This window comes from Candoia aspera, chromosome 5, assembly GCF_035149785.1.
Source record: "Candoia aspera isolate rCanAsp1 chromosome 5, rCanAsp1.hap2, whole genome shotgun sequence".
NCBI classification, from domain to species: Eukaryota; Metazoa; Chordata; class Lepidosauria; order Squamata; family Boidae; genus Candoia; species Candoia aspera.
The window spans coordinates 32920558-32938186 of NC_086157.1; the positions used below are offsets into that span (position 1 = coordinate 32920558).

A 17629-nucleotide genomic window follows, 5' to 3' on the forward strand; every position below is an offset into this window, starting at 1 on the left:
ACCAATTTTGCAAGTGGTGGTTTATGATGATATGGACGAAAGGCTAAGTTAACCAGGGAGACCAGAATTCAAATCCATGTTCATTCATGACCCTCACAAGATGACCCCAACCCAGGTTTAGCCTTTTCACATTGCTTATTTGACAACACTGTTGTAGAGTCAAAATGGAAGAGGGGGAATAATTTTAAGCTCTTGAAGGAAGCTGATAAATAAGTACCCATGGTAATTTAACACATGGTAAATGGATATATTTATTACTTAATGCATTCTTCATTAATGTCTGTTGCCCACCAAATGTATTAATGCTGCAAGTTCTAAAATCCCAGCTAGCAGGGTCAACAGCTATACTATTTATATTATCTGGAAATTCTGGCAGTTATGAACCCAGCACCCCAGGAGCGAAGCAAGACAGTGAAGGCTGACCTTATGTGAGGCTCACAATTGGTTTCCAAAACACATTATCTGATGATAAATTTGGGGTTTCTAATATAAGATGTGCTGGAGTGCACTGTGCTTGTATGGCGGGAAAGATCACTGAACTCTGCCTGCTTTCAAAAGTGTCATCTTCTATATTTGAAACAAAATACTGAAACAAGGATTAACTTCTAAATGCAGAAGCAACCACTCAAAGGAACTGACCTCATAAAAAAGTCCTTCAGGGAATTGCTGGAAACACTGGGCACACACAAAGCACTGTTCATGGTACAGCTCCCCATTGCTGTTCACAATCTTCTCTGCAGATGCAAAGCCTCCTCGGCAACGTTCACACATGGCATTGGCAAGAGCATTGGCCATGTTGCTATAACAAAAGAACAAAAGAGAACTGCATGAGAACCTAGCTCTGATGATCATGCGTTTATGTCAACAGGCAGTTTATCCAGCTTGGCAATAAACAAGGCAAGTCTTTTCTATGGATTTTATTAAGAGAGGTAATCATTTGTAGGACGCTGGCCCTACCCCAAAGCCAATGGGGAAAAAGAAAGGAAAGATCACCCCCTTCTTAATCAGCACTGGCTCCTCTCTGAAAAATCAGAAGTTGGTAGCAAAGGCAGACTAAGCAGCTGAAGGAGGGAAGGAGTCAAAGGGAAGTTTTAATTCTCACAGAAATCCTTGGTATCTGTGGGAAAGAAGCTTGGAGATGTCAAAGGTAACCTGGAGAGATTACTACTTCTCCTTCCCCACCAGAATTCTCTTAGGACATGCCCATACTTTAAAGAAAATCACTGAACTGCAGTAACCCTACCAAAAGGTGTGTATGGCCTAGAGATCTCACATTTCCTTCCTCTATGCTGGGAATTTCCCTCAGTGGCATGGGGTAATCACAGGGGTGTACCCACTGACCATGGTAGTTTTCAGAGGTTGGAGAGAGGATGAAAGCAGTGGTTGTCCTGATGTTTTTTTTAATTAACAATTATTTAACTTCACAGAATGTACTGGGCACATATCAGAGTTTTGATTTAACACATGCTATGTGTGATAAAACAATACTGAGATAATACTCTGTCCCAATTATGCATCAGTCTTTGGGCTGTTTGCTATGTGACACAGATCTAGCTCATATTCTTCCTCATTGTATAGTATGAGATGCAGGAACAAATTAGTAAATCACATGCACAGGTATTTCATCAGCATATCCAATTGGTACATATCCTTTGTCCGCATTTTGTAGCTTTCTCCAGCACATATTTTATGAGTTACACATAGAAATCCAAATTCTCACATCTCACTGTATGCAGCATGTATCATGGGCTTGGTCAATAGATCAAACTGTAGGAAAACTGTCACATATGAAATAGTTTGAAGTTCTCTTGAATCTATGCAACATAAGTATTTGATCTAAAACCCGCAAAATGTGTTTAATTTACTTTGGATTGAGCCAAAAATCTATCTGAATATTTCTGCATCCCTGAGTGATGACTATACAAGCCGCTCTCAACAGTTTAGAAGAATACTTCAGTCAGTTTCCACAGACTGTATACAGAATAAATAATTTGGGAAATGCCAAGCGTGCTAATGTTATCTTAACATAGATTAGAATCCACAATAAAACACCATGGTTCCAACTAGAGAATAACACAAAATGTTTGCAATGGAGGTTCTATGCTAAACAGTTTGTAATCTAAGAAACTGCAAATCTTACATTCAGCATTAAGTGAAGTGCATGAGATAGTAGCTACAGTACTGTATTACCATACAGAACTGAGACAGCTGCAGAATAGCTCATTTGTAGCTACCACTTAATTCTCCCAGCATTTCCAAAGCAATCCCTCTATAATACTCATGATGTAGAATACATATTAGCCCCCCATTTTTGCAACATAAAATTCTTTCAAATTAAACTTTGACTTCAATATTGTTGTGAAAGTCCGAAATAGGTAGCTTGTGCTATTACAGTATGATATATTTTTTCAGAGGTAAGGTTTTACTATGCTCAGTAGAATTTATATTCTGCTAAAAGTAGCCTGGATTGCAATTTAAAGCAACAATCCTATGTATACTTCCCTGGAAATAGTCTAACATTTCAAAGTAGGCATGTATAAGATTTTTCTACCAGGATTTAATGCTGTACATAGTTACTAGGAAATGAGCCATGTGAAAAAATCTTTTTCCTCTGCATAAAGGATTAGGATGCATGGCAGTTTCTATACTAGTTAGCCAAATAAGGAATAAGGAACTTAGAAAACATGTTTTACATTGCAGGCAAGTATTTCATACTATATATGAAATTGGCTATTGCCACTTCATATTGTAGACTGTAAAGTACTCAAAGAGGACATCAGGAGTCCAATAAAGGTTGTTAGTTTTGGAATCAGAAACAAATACACATATTACATAATACAGTACACGCAATACCCAGATTAAAATACAAAACCTCCGCAGCATCTTGTTACTGGGTAGATCATGTTATATTCTATCACTTAGTCATACGAAGAAACGCAAGTAGCCCAAGTTCCAAATCAACTGAGAAAGTAAACTTACAATTTTGCATAAAAGTCACATATTTCTTTGTATACTTTTACGTCACTGTGCCTGCGCTGCAATTTTGACACGGCTCTTTCACCCTCACTCGCATGGTTATCTTGGGCATTTTGATGAATGTGTGATACTTCTTCATTCTCTGGAATTGCATAGGAGTGTCCTCTGCTTTGGAATTCCATTCTTAATTTGCAACTGTTTGAAAAACAACTGTAGCAGAGAGCTCTGAAGAAGCCACCGAGGAGAGGAACAATCCTTAATGGGGACTTGACTAAGAGCTGGATTTATCTGCGTGCAGTTTGAAGAGCTTCGCATTAAAGTTCAGCTACAGAACAGTTTGAATGTCACTGTGAGGTTAGGGTTGTCAGAGGAACCCAAGCAGCAGATTCCACTGGAAGGTGGTAACGGCAACTTAGGCGGAACAGATGATCTCTTCTATTTACTGCTATTAGCAAGAGTTGACTAAGGCAAGGCTATTAGAGAAAAATGTAAGCCTGGGCATGCTAGTTGTCACTGACCGTTTAATGTGGAAAAACTTACTCCAGTATGCTGGCATGCCTTTATATTTATATCAGGACTGTTGACGCCGTTGCAAAGATTAGAAGGAAACACTGTATTAGGAAAACCTCATTCAGGAAAACTGTTTTTTAAAAAGGACCTTTTGCAAATTCTTGATTTGTTTTCTGGGTCATTTCTTTGCAGTTTACTCCTCTCCCCTTGATTAGAGGACACATGTATCTAGGGCTGAGTAGTCTGCATCTTTTCTGCTTTAGCACATTAGCAAGAGCAAGACTGGGCAACTAGCATGCATGATCGTAGTATCTTCATAAGATGCCTTTTTGATATGAAAGATGCATTTTCAAGTCAGAAAAAACATTAACAGTAAGAATATAGCACTATGGCACTTTTCATAAGACATTCTTTTGTAAGTCAAAGGATAAAAAAAAAACCTACCATCATCATCATCAACATCAACCATACCATCATCATACAATTCTCCTGAAGTAATCCACTGAGTTTGTGTCTTACAAATTTTTATATGAGGTTTGAAGCAGACATTCCCTACTGATGGTATGTTTTAACAAGGGTCACTGGGTCATGCTAAGTTACTATAGGAGCTGTCCTAGTTTATTGTAATGTATTTGTGGCAAGATACTTGATTTGGGAGGTCTTCAACAGGAATAGCATGTTTTTGGAAGGACATTTTTATAGCAGATCTAACTCCATGCATGGGTATCTCAGATTGTATGGAAACTCACAAAATGGTACAGATGATAGTACCAAGTACAAAGGGAGGTATAGAAAGAAGCATCAAGTAAAAAGGTATACCAAGGATGTGAAAAAAGAGGTTAAAGGGTATGTTTTGTTACTGTGAAACCAGAATACCCAAATAGGCCTTTAGGGTGATCCAATTCTCCATCTAACTGTGCTCCAATATACAAGAGAAACAGGAGGTGGAATTTTCCTTATGAACTTTACAAACTTGTTAAAATTTCCTTATTAAAGAATGTATCATTATGTATATATTATCAAGTTAATTATTTCCAATTTGTTGATTCTAAAGGCATTGTTTAAATTTACATGGCAATTCATGTAAAGGCATGTTTACATTCAGTTGGCAGCTATGTAAAGTTCTAGGATAAAAGAAACACACACAATCCTGAAAATCAGGAATCCAGTTTCCCTCCCACAAAGAACAATGGATTACGATCAACTAGATTGCAGCTAGTACAATTAGAGATTAAGCAGATATTGTATCACCCAGGTGACTTTACAATCCTCTTTCTTCTTTTGATTTTTTAAAATACTGTCTGTTTTGAAAATAAATAAAATCTAAAACCATTCAAATATTTGTCAATACCACCTCATTTTTTTCTAGCACAGAAGTGTCTACAAGTCCATAAAATGAACACTATATGTATGTTTGATTGTTACATACCAGGGTTACCGTAAGACTTGAAAATACATGAATACAGGTAGTCCTCAACTTGTGACAGCAATTGGGACCGAAATTTTCATCTCTAAGTGATGCGGTCGTAAAGCGCAACCATGTTGCTTAGAGATGGCAACCTGCAGTCCTGATTGTCACTGTCAACCAAATCCCACAATAGGTAGACAAGGCAACTTCCTGCTGGTTTCCCACAACCAAATCAGTGGGGAAGCTGGCAGGAAGTTGCATGTCCCAGGGTTGGAGAGGGTGTGCAGGGAGTGAGGGAGGCGCAGACAAGGGTGCGTAAGGGTGTGAGGGAGGCACAGCGAGGCTTGGGGAGGGTGTGTGAGCAGGGCCGCAACTAGTGGGGGCAAGTGGGGCATGTGCCCTGGACGCTGTGCTGGCGGGGCACCAAAATGAGTGTGGGGGGGAGCCAAAATAGGCATGGAATCCATGTTTGCCCCACATGACAAAGACCCTAGTTGCGGCCCTGTGTGTGAGAGTGCACAGAGGTGTGTGAGGGGGCATGGTGAGGCTCAAGAAGGGTGTGCAAAGGTGCAAGGGAGGGCACGTGGGGGTGCGCAAGTGGCCAGTGTGAGTGCAGAGGGGCTGAGAGAGGGTGCACGGGTCAGGGAGACTTACCCCAGTGACTTGGGACCTTACCTGCTGGCTTCCCCATTGACTTTCTGGGGAAGCCAGCAGGGAAGGTTGCAAATGGTGATCGTGTGATCACATGGTGCTGCAACCAGTCATAAGTTGAGCTGGTTGCCAAGCACCCAGATTGTGATCATGTGACCTTAGCGGTGGCAGCCAGAACTCTGAGGACTGGTCATAACCACCATTCGTTCAGCGCCATTGGAACATCGAATGGTCGCTGAACAAATGGTCGTAAGTTGAGGACTACCTGTAGATATGACGGATATTCAAGACATAAGTTTGCTGTTGAAAACAGATGCCAGGAACTGTGTCCTGAGACTACATTTATAAGGGCTTGAAATAATATATATTTGTCTTAATGTCCATTTTATCAAGGGCCAAACTACACATTCTATAAAGCAAGCTAGTTATTTTAAAGATTTGCCATTATATACGTAAGTATTTGAGCCTCCCATACAACTCTCACAGCTTCTGTACATCCTGACCAAGAGAATCAAGAATTACAGTTACTACAGCCAATTTTTAGCAGGGCATTATATTCCTGCCCCAATACAATCTCTACATTCCGAATTCCCCTGAATGGCAATTTGCCTTAAAAGGTCCCATTTTCAGCAAGAGGATGGCCTCAGAAGGTTTATCTCCTTCAGTGTTTCTTGAGTGAATCTTTGTCTACTTGCAGCTTCCAAGTAGATTTTTAAAGAGCATAATTCACATGATATGTGGTTTAGCCATGAATTGGCTTTTCTTCTTGAATCTGATTAGTATTTGCAGCTCAGCTGTCACTTAATGGGTACAGAATTCTGGATGGAAAACTTGTGGGAATCCTACATAGGTATGGAAAATATGTCCAATAAGTATTGTGCCCTTTCAGCATTGCCATTAATGTGTGTCTTAACACTTTTTAACTGAAGGTAGCACGAGAAGCAGTTAGAAGAGGTTGTGGGAGAGGTGAAATTTAGAGATTTCACTGTTATTTCTTAACAGTAAAGCTTTTTAAAACTATGGCTTATGTAAGCATTATTTAAAGAGCTGTACAGTGGTACACGCATCCTTTACCATTAAAGGATAAAATATTTAAGAATATAGCAATCATGCAAGGCCTCAGACGTTATTAGTCACCTACTTGTACATGTCTCTTCAGCATTTCAGACAGACTGAGGAGAACAAATAACACATTACAAAAAGAAGACATCTTCCCTTGGTTTAAAAAATGAAAGATGTTCATCACTGGCAGTATTTTCCACAGGCAACTAGGGAAGTAATTTATGCTACGTGGCATACATTTTAAAAACTTGCAACTGGTATTGGACAGTTTCTGAAATTCGTGCTGTGATCTTTTCTTAGAATGTAAGTTTAATTCAGGGAGATTTTCTATTAAATAGATGTGTTTCAAAATCAGCTTAAGCTTCATATTGGCCTGATTTCTATCTAATGCTCTGCTATAGGCTACTGTGATGTATTTGTTTTCAGTTTATGTGATGCTTAACTGTAATGTGGCTTGTTTGTTTTCAGCTTTTGTGATCTGTGAAATTATGGTATAACAGTATGTGTGAACCTGGTCACCTAATCAAAAATCCAGATTTAGTGTTATATGTGAACTCAGCCATCGAGGTCTTGCAAGAATAAGTCAGAACAATCCCAAGATCCCTTTAAATACTGCAGGAAAAAATGAGAACTATAGTGAGTGATACTTTTCTCTGCTTCAGTCCTTCTATACATTCAACTTTTCACATAATTCTATTAGGATTCTGCTTAGGAATCATTGCACAAGACAAGGCACATGATACAGGGATTTTGACAGAACCCATCTCAGTTCACTGAGTGAATTCACACAGTTCACTGAGTTGCAATTTAAACCTTCAAGCTATAGTAAAAGTTGGATACATAGAAGTACTTCTTTTAATCAGAAGCTTTTAAAATAGTAAGCTGCGTTTCTATCCTGACATACTTACTATAAGAAATGTTTTCAAAGATTACCTTAAAACAAGAAATTTCTTATATTAAGGCAATGAACTTAACAGTTCATCCAGCACTATAATTAAAACTTTGATTAGTCTAGGTAAAGCTTGCCATGAAACACTTCTCATATGTCCATCATGTTCCTTATAAGGTTGGAGTAACTGTCAACACCAGACTTTCTGGCTTGAAATTACATTCTTATTATAGAAACGACTCCATTGGAGATACCACACTGAAGATTGACCTTCATCAAAGGTGGAAAGGGCAGTATTGATTGCTCTGCTAAACAGAATGTCAGTCCCTCAGAGTTCTCTCTGTAAACAAGCAACAAAATCTGTGTTTTTATCAAGAGAATTAAAAGAATTCTCTTGGAGCACGTGTATGATTATACAAAGATAATGACAGAGGAACTCTTTCAGCCTTACTCTACTTCTAGCTTATCAAAACAGTTTGTAAAATCACAACTCCACTGTCTGAATAATTACTTCAATGTAAAACAATATTTCAACAAGGCAAGTAACAACCACCAATTCAAAATGTAATGAAAACATCACAGACTGTTAAGGACAGCTATTTTCTCACATAGAGGAACAGTGCTGCCAAATAATTTTGTAGCATATTAAAGACTAAGAAATCTACCAGATACACACAGAAAACTTGCCACCAAAACGTGTTCATCTTTAATATGCTACAAAACTTACAGTATTTACTCATTTGTTTATTTATTTTTCAAATTTTCATCATCTCCCATTTCCCCCAAAAGGGGGACTCTGTCCGGTTTACAATAAAATTAACAATTAAAACCATAAAACATGTAAATTATAGTACAAACATCCAAATATACAGTAAATAGGAATAAAATAAAGAGCCTTGTGTGGCGTGGAGTGGTAGCCGGCAGTATTGCAACCGAAACTTTCCCCACAACTCAAGTTCGATCCCAGCGGAAGCTGGATTCTCGGGTAGCCGGCTCAGGTCAACTCAGCCTTCCATCCTTCCAAGGTCGGTAAAAGGAGCACCCAGCTTGCTGGGGAAGGGGACGACTGGGGAAGGCAATGGCAAACCCCCGCTATAGTCTGCCAAGAAAACATCGCAAAAGCGGCGTCCCCCCAAAGGGTCAGACGTCACTCAGTGCTTGCACAGGGGACCTTTCACCTTTCACCAAAATCCAAGTAGCGATGAGATCTAATTCAGTGGGGAGGGCTCTACGGCACCAGCCACCCCCAGGAAGAACTATTGCCCTTCCCATCCCCCAGAAAATCTCCCTGCCTTCCAAATAAGCAGAGAAAGAGATTCTAACTTAATTTATTCTATGACCTGCAGGAAACTTTTTAAAATGAATGTAAAGACATATCCCCATAAACAGCGTAAGAGACAAAATCTTGGAAGTGTCTTATCAAGATCTTGCTATTTGTGGAAGCTTTTAAATGAAATGCTACTCTAATGCAATACTCTAGTCACCTAAGCTTAAAGTCAAACCACTACATTTACTGACTGCTGGAAATAATACTTAAAATAAAGATGCTGAGAACAGTTACTAGGCTTCTGCTGTTAGTATGTTGCTTATACCAATGATATGGCATGAGTTGTAAAAGCAATAATTTGCTCCATTTTTAATTTCTTGAAATGACAAGTCTTCTATCTGAGCTTGCTGGGAAAAATCACTGTTTACAGGAACAGAGTGTAAACAGACTAGTCAAGGCTAATTCATATCCAGCAGATGACTGATAAGAAGTTTCAGTAGTTGTTTAAGGAACACTGAGAGAGTAGATTTACTAAACAAACTTTTTTCAAGGACACTGGGAACAGGCATGGAATACACTGAAGTATACAGGGTATTTCCTCACATACATACATACATACATATAGTACATACATATTAATCTATTCAATTGTTTCCCATTCTAGGAGACTGCTTGAAAAGTCCCTGCAGTTTTCTTGGCAAGGTTTTTCAGAAGTGGCTTCCCATTGCCTCCTTCCTAGGTCTGAGAGAAATGTCCATGGTCCCCCAGCTGGTTTGTCCATAAGGCGGGACTAGAACTCAAGGTCTCCTGGTTTCTAGCCTGATGCCTTAGCCACTATACCAAACTGGCTCTCAGCATACACACACACACACACACACACACACACACACACACACACACACACACACACACAGAGAGAGAGAGAGAGAGAGAGAGAGAGAGAGAGAGAGAGAGGAAAAGGGGGGACAATTAAAACAATAATAATTAGGGATTGGATCTAGAGTAATTGGAACATTTTCAGAATATTATGCTCCTGTGTGCTTAGGAACCTTGGCAAAATAGTGCCCTTTACCCAACCATGGCTGTTGCTTAATGTATCTTTGCTGCAAAAGTAGATTTATCATATTGATCCATACCGTAGTCGCTTCCTGTTTAGACCACTGCAACCTGTTCTATGTGGGCTACAACAGAAGGTTTGAGGCCTACAGATAGTAGTAAAAGCTACAGATAGGATATGGACTTTGCACTGCTCCTACATTAATTATACTAGCTTCTAATTTGTTTGGGGGCATATTTCAAAATGCATGCTCTTACTGATAAAGCCCTGGCAGCTTGAGATTATAGCATTTTCTAGACTGCCCCTTCCAACAGGAACCTATTCAGAGCTTATCATTTTCATCTAAGGCCTTCGATTAACATGGGAATGCAGGACAGGGCCAATTCTGAAGAAGACCTAAACTAGGTTTCCATATCAACTTCCGCTCACAAAGGAAGTCCTAGTTTGCCAGAGAAATGCTAATCTGTAAAATGGCTTTCTATCAGATCAGATTTTTGTTTGTTCATGTAGCTGTGGTCACAACTCTCTACAGTTTCAGGAAGAAGTCTTTTCCATCAACAACCATCTGATCTTGGCAACTGGAGATACCAGGAATTAAATCCGAGAACTCTTATGTATAAAGCTATATCCCTTTGAGCTGTGGTTCCTCCCTTCTGCCACTTGTAGCACTCTCTCTAAGCTGATTGCAAAACAAAGACATCAAGGCATGTCCATGTACCAGAAAATGAAACCAGCCTTCCTGGCCACAAACCTAAAAGCAGGACAAAACCCATTGTACTCAATTTATGCTCATTCTCTAAGAAGAGAACAGCAAGTTGAGGACAATAGGATATGATTATTCTTCTTTCTCAGACTAATGACCTAACAACTGGATGAATTTAACTGTTTAAAATTCAAAATCTAAAACACAGTTGCTTCCAGGAGAGGAACAGCATACCAGAACTATAACATATGTAGGCTATCAGGCATCTCTACATGTATTTTCTTCTAACTTCATGTTCAAAAACTCCTTTGGGTCGATCTATCAATCACCCTTGGCTCTGTCATAAAATGTACTGGACATAAAATGTCCTGCAACAGAACAGATAAGCAAGTTCCACTCAAGGTGTTGTTGCCACTCGCTTGTTCTTCCATCTGACAGAAGGATGTGTTACCTCCTGCTTACTTTTCCCACCATGAGTGGCCAAACACAACATAGCTGGAGGATCTGCTGCTGGCATGACAGCCAGTCATATCAGGAAGTGTAATTCCTTCTACACTGCTCCCCCATCCTGTAATCTTTACTTTGGGGCTAGTGAGTAACTCTGAAAACATTTCTAAAGAATGATTAAGCAACATGCCTGCAAAAGTGAAGGGTAAAGGCAAGGGCAAGAAGGGTGGGGGTGGAAGGGCTGTGATGCTCCATGCTTATTCAAGCCTTTGAGCAATAGATATATAATAAATATAAACAGGCTTTGCAGCCATACGTAACAAAGGTAACTGTCAGTAATACAAGGAAAACAGCGGTTACTGTTACTGTTTTTAAAAGAGAAATGGAAAATGCTACAGCAGGAACACCTAGTTGTGTAAGGATCTCTCTCTCTCTCTCAGAATATCTATCTACACATGCAGTACATAAACACACATACACACCCCTTCCAAAATAGTGGTTTCTTGGTCTTGGATAGGGCCTAAAGGCACAGCTGTAATTCATGTCATAATAACAGGCTACATTAAAACTGTCTTAACTTTTAACTCCAAAGCTAGTGGCAACTTGTATTGAACTTCAAAAGTGATCATTCAGTTTGCAGCAGAGACACATTTTTAAAGTGGGGGGGGAGAGACTTAATGCAGTCAAATCCCTCCCTCCATCCTTCTTAGGAAATAAACCCAATGTGATAGTTAGGCCTTTATCAAATTTTCTTTAAGAAACAGCTTCACCCAAACAGTGGTTTTCCTGAAGAATGACCCGAAACTGTGATGTTACTTAAGCACCCACAGGAACACTGAAGTGCCCTGTATTCAGCATGGAGTATTTTCTCAATGTGCAGCCATAAAGCCTGAGATAATACACTTTTGCAGCCAGCTCTGTTAGCACATCAAAGTGCATGAACATCTTGCAATGCACAGTTGTAACACAAGTTTCCTGAGCTGCACACAGTTAATTGCACATGTTTATTTATAAATGGATTACTTTGTAATTATGATACAATACATCTCAAAGAAGATGGACTGTTGGGATTAAGGGAAACAACATGGCTAACAGAAATCACTGTGAATACCCTGAACATTTTTCCTGAAATGAAAATTGCAAGGAAAGGATGACCAATGCAACTACAGAGTATTTCTAAGATGCACCAGAAATTTTCGGGCCACTTAAATATTGACCTGAAGATTTGACCTGAGGGTTCACATCAATGCTCTAAAAAACTGTAGGCTCACTCTTATTCTAATTTTTGATTACACACACACACGCATACATATTTAAAATGTATTCAATTTCTACAGTCATATCATTTTTAAAAAAGAAAGAAGAGAACAATAAAAACCAATTCATAATGAATTAACAATTTTAAAAAGTGGTCTAATAATGATAAAATACAGTCAAGCATATCTAAATTCCACACATGTACAACTATGTATCTCCCACCATTCTTTACAGAGCTTGGTTTGGCATAAATGACTTTTATTCTTCTCCTCCTTTATAAAGATAAAACTGAGAAATAGCAAATTTTATGGCTGAATGACAATCTGAATTCAAGTCTTCCTTATCTGTCTAACACACTAACCCATGAACTGGCAAAGGATGCCAGTTCCCATAATACAGTTTTTGCAACTGACCAATCTGGTTGAGGCAGAAGAAGAGCTAATTCTAAAACGTTTCAAGGCTCCCAGGTTGCCTATCACTAATCTAAACATTATTTATTCATTTACTGGAATTAAATCCTGCTTTTTCTCTGGGAGTTCTCGTTTCATTTTATCTCTACAACAACCTTGTGAGGGAGGGTGAAGTCGATTTCCATTACTAGTCATAATCTAGAATGTGGATCTCCCCAATTTTAGCCAACCACTACACTTAATCCTTAATCTCACAACACATGGACAGACTCAACCACAGTTTCATCTGGGAAACTGTGAGCACCTAGACCAAGCCATAGAGATAGGGAATTCCTGGAAGCTTGGCATTCAGACAAATCAGCCATCAGTAGACACATAGAGATAAACCACATTTATACACCATTCAAAAGAGACAACAAAAAGCTAAGAAGGAAATAAAGACCAGAACACATCCCCTCCAGCTGCCAACACCCAGATAAACAGGGATTAACACCAGACAAACAATCAAGCAGAAAACAATATCCCAATCAAGGAACTACCAAGGAAAAAACCACATCCCCCACCAACACTGATAGGGCAAGCCACTGCATATAAACAGGGAGCAAACCCTACACTCACTAGCACTGAGGATGTTACCTAGTTGGGTAATGAAATGTCTGCAAGCAAGCGACCAGGCGCAGAGAACACCAAGGACTCCACAGCTCAACCCTGAACTACAGATATTCTCTTCTATTAGAACCACTACACTACACTGTCTTCTATATGTAACAGTTGTGAATAATGTCCTTCTTCGCTTTATAAAGAATGGAAGAGCTGCAATTTCTCTAACACTCAGCCATAAAGGTATATGAAGTATTCTACATTTACGTTCTTCAGCAAAGGATCGTTACCTTGTCGTGGTGCTGGAGCTTGAGCACCTCAGTGATGCCATGAGCTAACCAGCGAAGGGCCACCCAAGACAGGAAGGTCATGACAGAGAGGTCAGACTAAATGCGATCCCTGGGGAAGGTAATGGCAACCCACCCCAGTATTCTTGCCGTGAAAACTCAATGGATCAGTACAACCAGAGATATGTCAGTATACCATCGAAAGATGAGACCCCCGGTCGGAAGATGGTCAAAATGCTACTGGGGAGGAACAGAGGATGAGTTCAACTAGCCCCAGACGTGATGACGCAGCTAGCTCAAAGCCGAAAGGACGGCTAGAGGCCGACCGTGCTGGTGGTGAACGGAGAATCCGATGTCCTAAGGATCAACACACCATTGGAACCTGGAATGTAAGATCGATGAGCCAGGGCAAATTGGATGTGGTTACTGGTGAGATGTCAAGATTAAAGATAGACATTCTGGGTGTCAGTGAACTGAAACGGACTGGAATGGGCCACTTCACATCAAATGACCACCAGATCTACTACCGTGGACAAGAGGACCACAGAAGAAATGGAGTAGCCTTCATAATTAATAGTAAAGTGGCTAAAGCAGTGCTTGGGTACAATCCAAAAAACAATAGAATGATCTCAATCTGAATTCCGGGCAAGCCATCTAACATCTCAGTGATCCAAATATACACCCCAACCACAGATGCTGAAGAAGCTGAAGTAGAGCAGTTCTATGAGGATCTGCAGCACCTACTGGACAACACGCCTAAAAGAGATGTTATTTTCATCACGGGAGACTGGAATGCTAAGGTGGGCAGTCAAATGACACCTGGAATTACAGGTAAGCATGGCCTGGGAGAACAAAACAAAGCAGGACATAGGCTGTTAGAATTTTGCCAAGACAACTCACTCTGCATAACAAACACTCTCTTCCAACAACCTCAGAGACGGCTTTATACATGGACTTCACCAGATGGACAACACTGAAATCAGATTGACTACATCCTTTGCAGCCAAAGGTGGCGGACATCTGTACAGTCGGTAAAAACAAGACCTGGAGCTGACTGTAGTTCCGATCACGAACTTCTTCTTGCACAATTTAGGATCAGACTAAAGAGATTAGGGAAGACCCACAGAGCAGCTAGATATGAGCTCACTAATATTCCTAAGGAATATGCAGTGGAGGTGAAGAATAGATTTAAGGGACTGGACTTAGTAGATAGGGTCCTGGAAGAACTCTGGACAGAAGTTCGCAACATTGTTCAGGAGGCGGAACAAAATACATCCCAAAGAAAGAGAAAACCAAGAAGGCAAAATGGCTGTCTGCTGAGACACTAGAAGTAGCCCAAGAAAGAAGGAAAGCAAAAGGCAACAGTGATAGGGGGAGATATGCCCAATTAAATGCAAAATTCCAGAGGTTAGCCAGAAGAGATAAGGAATTATTTTTAAACAAGCAATGCGCGGAAGTGGAAGAAGACAATAGAATAGGAAGGACAAGAGACCTCTTCCAGAAAATTAGAAACATCAGAGGTAAATTCCAGGCCAAAATGGATATGATCAAAAACAAAGATGGCAAGGACCTAACAGAAGAAGAAGAGATCAAGAAAAGGTGGCAAGAATATACGGAAGACCTGTATAGGAAGGATAACAATATTGGGGATAGCTTTGACGGTGTGGTCAGTGAGCTAGAGCCAGACATCCTGAAGAGTGAGGTTGAACAGGCCTTAAGAAGCATTGCTAATAACAAGGCAGCAGGAGACAACGGCATCCCAGCTGAACTGTTCAAAATCTTGCGAGATGATGCTGTCAAGGTAATGCATGCTATATGCGAGCAAATTTGGAAAACACAAGAATGGCCATCAGATTGGAAAAAATCAACTTATATCCCCATACCAAAAAAGGGAAACACTAAAGAATATTCAAACTATCGAACAGTGGCACTCATTTCACATGCCAGTAAGGTAATGCTCAAGATTCGGCAAGGTAGACTTCAGCAATTCATGGAGCGAGAATTGCCCGATGTACAAGCTGGGTTTAGAAAAGACAGAGGAACTAGGGACCAAATTGCCAATAACCGCTGGATAATGGAAAAAGCCAGGGAGTTTCAGAAAAACATCTATTTCTGTTTTATTGACTATTCTAAAGCCTTTGACTGTGTGGACCAGAACAAGTTCTTAGCGGTATGGGGATACCAAGTCATCTTGTCTGCCTCCTGAGGAATCTGTATAACGACCAAGTAGCAACAGTAAGAACAGACCACGGAACAATGGACTGGTTTAAGATTGGGAAAGGAGTACGGCAGGGCTGTATACTCTCACCCAACCTATTCATCTTGTACGCAGAACACATCATGCGACATGCTGGACTTGAGGAATCCAAGGCTGGAGTTAAAATCGCTGGAAGAAACATTAACAATCTCAGATATGCAGATGATACCACTTTGATGGCTGAAAGCGAAGAGGAACTGCGGAGCCTTATGATGAAGGTGAAAGAAGAAAGTACAAAAGCTGGCTTGCAGCTAAACCTCAAAAAAATCAAGATTATGGCAACCAGCTTGATTGATAACTGGCAAATAGAGGGAGAAAATATAGAAGCAGTGAAAGACTTTGTATTTCTAGGTGCGAAGATTACTGCAGTTGCTGACTGCAGTCAGGAAATCAGAAGTCGCTTAATCCTTGGGAGAAGAGCAATGACAAATCTCGATAAAATAGTTAAGAGCAGAGACATCACACTGACAACAAAGGTCCGCATAGTTAAAGCAATGGTGTTCCCCATAGTAACATATGGCTGCGAGAGCTGGACCATAAGGAAGGCTGAGAGAAGGAAGATCGATGCTTTGGAACTGTGGTGTTGGAGGAAAATTCTGAGAGTGCCTTGGACTGCAAGAAGATCAAACCAGTCCATCCTCCAGGAAATAAAGCCAGACTGCTCACTTGAGGGAATGATATTAAAGGCAAAACTGAAATACTTTGGCCACATAATGAGAAGACAGGACAGCATGGAGAAGATGCTGATGCTAGGGAGAGTGGAAGGCAAAAGGAAGAGGGGCTGACCAAGGGCAAGGTGGATGGATGATATTCTAGAGGTAACGGACCTGTCCCTGGGGGAGCTGGGGGTGTTGACGACCGACAGGAAGCTCTGGCGTGGGCTGGTCCATGAAGTCACGAAGAGTCGGAAGCGACTGAACGAATAAACAACAACATATTCACGTTGCCCTAACAAATGTTTGGCAGCCTGGAGCCAATGAACCATTAAGTGAATGAACTGTTAAGTGAACCAAAGCCCAGGACTGCATGCTGCTTCTACACCCCAAAATAATGAATGACAAAGAGCAAGTGGATCTTCCAACAGGATCCTTCTATCCAAACTATCATGGTCCATTCACTCTTGGTTTCTTTTTCAGCCACTCTGAATGGTTTATAGCCACATAAAATGGCTCAGTCCTCACTGGGCTGTTGGAATCAGGGGGAGGAGGGAATCTCCCTCATTGCCAGTATTTTTCTTTTTAGAGTTACAGGTAGTCCTCACTTACTGACCACAACCGGGACCACTAAGAGACACAGTCGTAAAATGAAACTTCATGTGACTGTGCCAACTGATGGCATCAGTTCTGGCTGTGGTCATTAAATGAAAAACCTGTGGTCATTAAATATGATGTCACGTGACTGTGACACACTGTGACCATCATAAATGCATGCCAGTTGCCATGTGCCCAAATTGCAATCATGCAACTGCAGGGATGCTGTGACAGCCGCAACATCGAGGACCAGTCATAAATCTCCTTTCTCAGTGCTGTTTTAACTTCAAACCGTTGTTGAAGGAGCAGTTGGTAAGTGAGGACTACCTGTATTTCAAGCTGCATTGGGATCTCCCAAGCCTTGTGACATCTCTCACAAATGGATGGTGCTTTTTGGCTACAAAAAGAACTCACTTCTAGGCAGTGGAAAAAAAAAAAGTGGTGGTTAGGGGGAATTCCCAACCGCTACCTGTAAGTAAGCTATCCGTTAAGCCTTTTCCTGAATTGGCACTTTTTTAAACTAGCCTCTTTTATTTTTACAGGCTACTCTGTATTACTGCTATACCACAACCAATTTTGCTATTTTATTTCTGAGATT

The 17629-nt window shown here is 40.4% G+C and overlaps 1 protein-coding gene across 5 annotated transcripts in view; it reads right to left on the reverse strand.

Moving 5' to 3' along the window:
* The window catches only part of LIMS1 (LIM zinc finger domain containing 1), an 80442-nt gene that overhangs the window by 25184 nt on the left and 37629 nt on the right, over positions 1-17629 (reverse strand). For 2 of the 5 annotated variants that reach the window (XM_063304914.1, XM_063304916.1), the window contains exon 2: positions 640-799. In XM_063304914.1, the coding sequence (XP_063160984.1) occupies positions 640-799 (160 nt within the window). Of the gene's footprint in view, positions 1-639; positions 800-2979; positions 3434-17629 lie in introns of those variants that run through there. The other 3 variants (XM_063304913.1, XM_063304912.1, XM_063304915.1) reach the window with 3 other exon arrangements.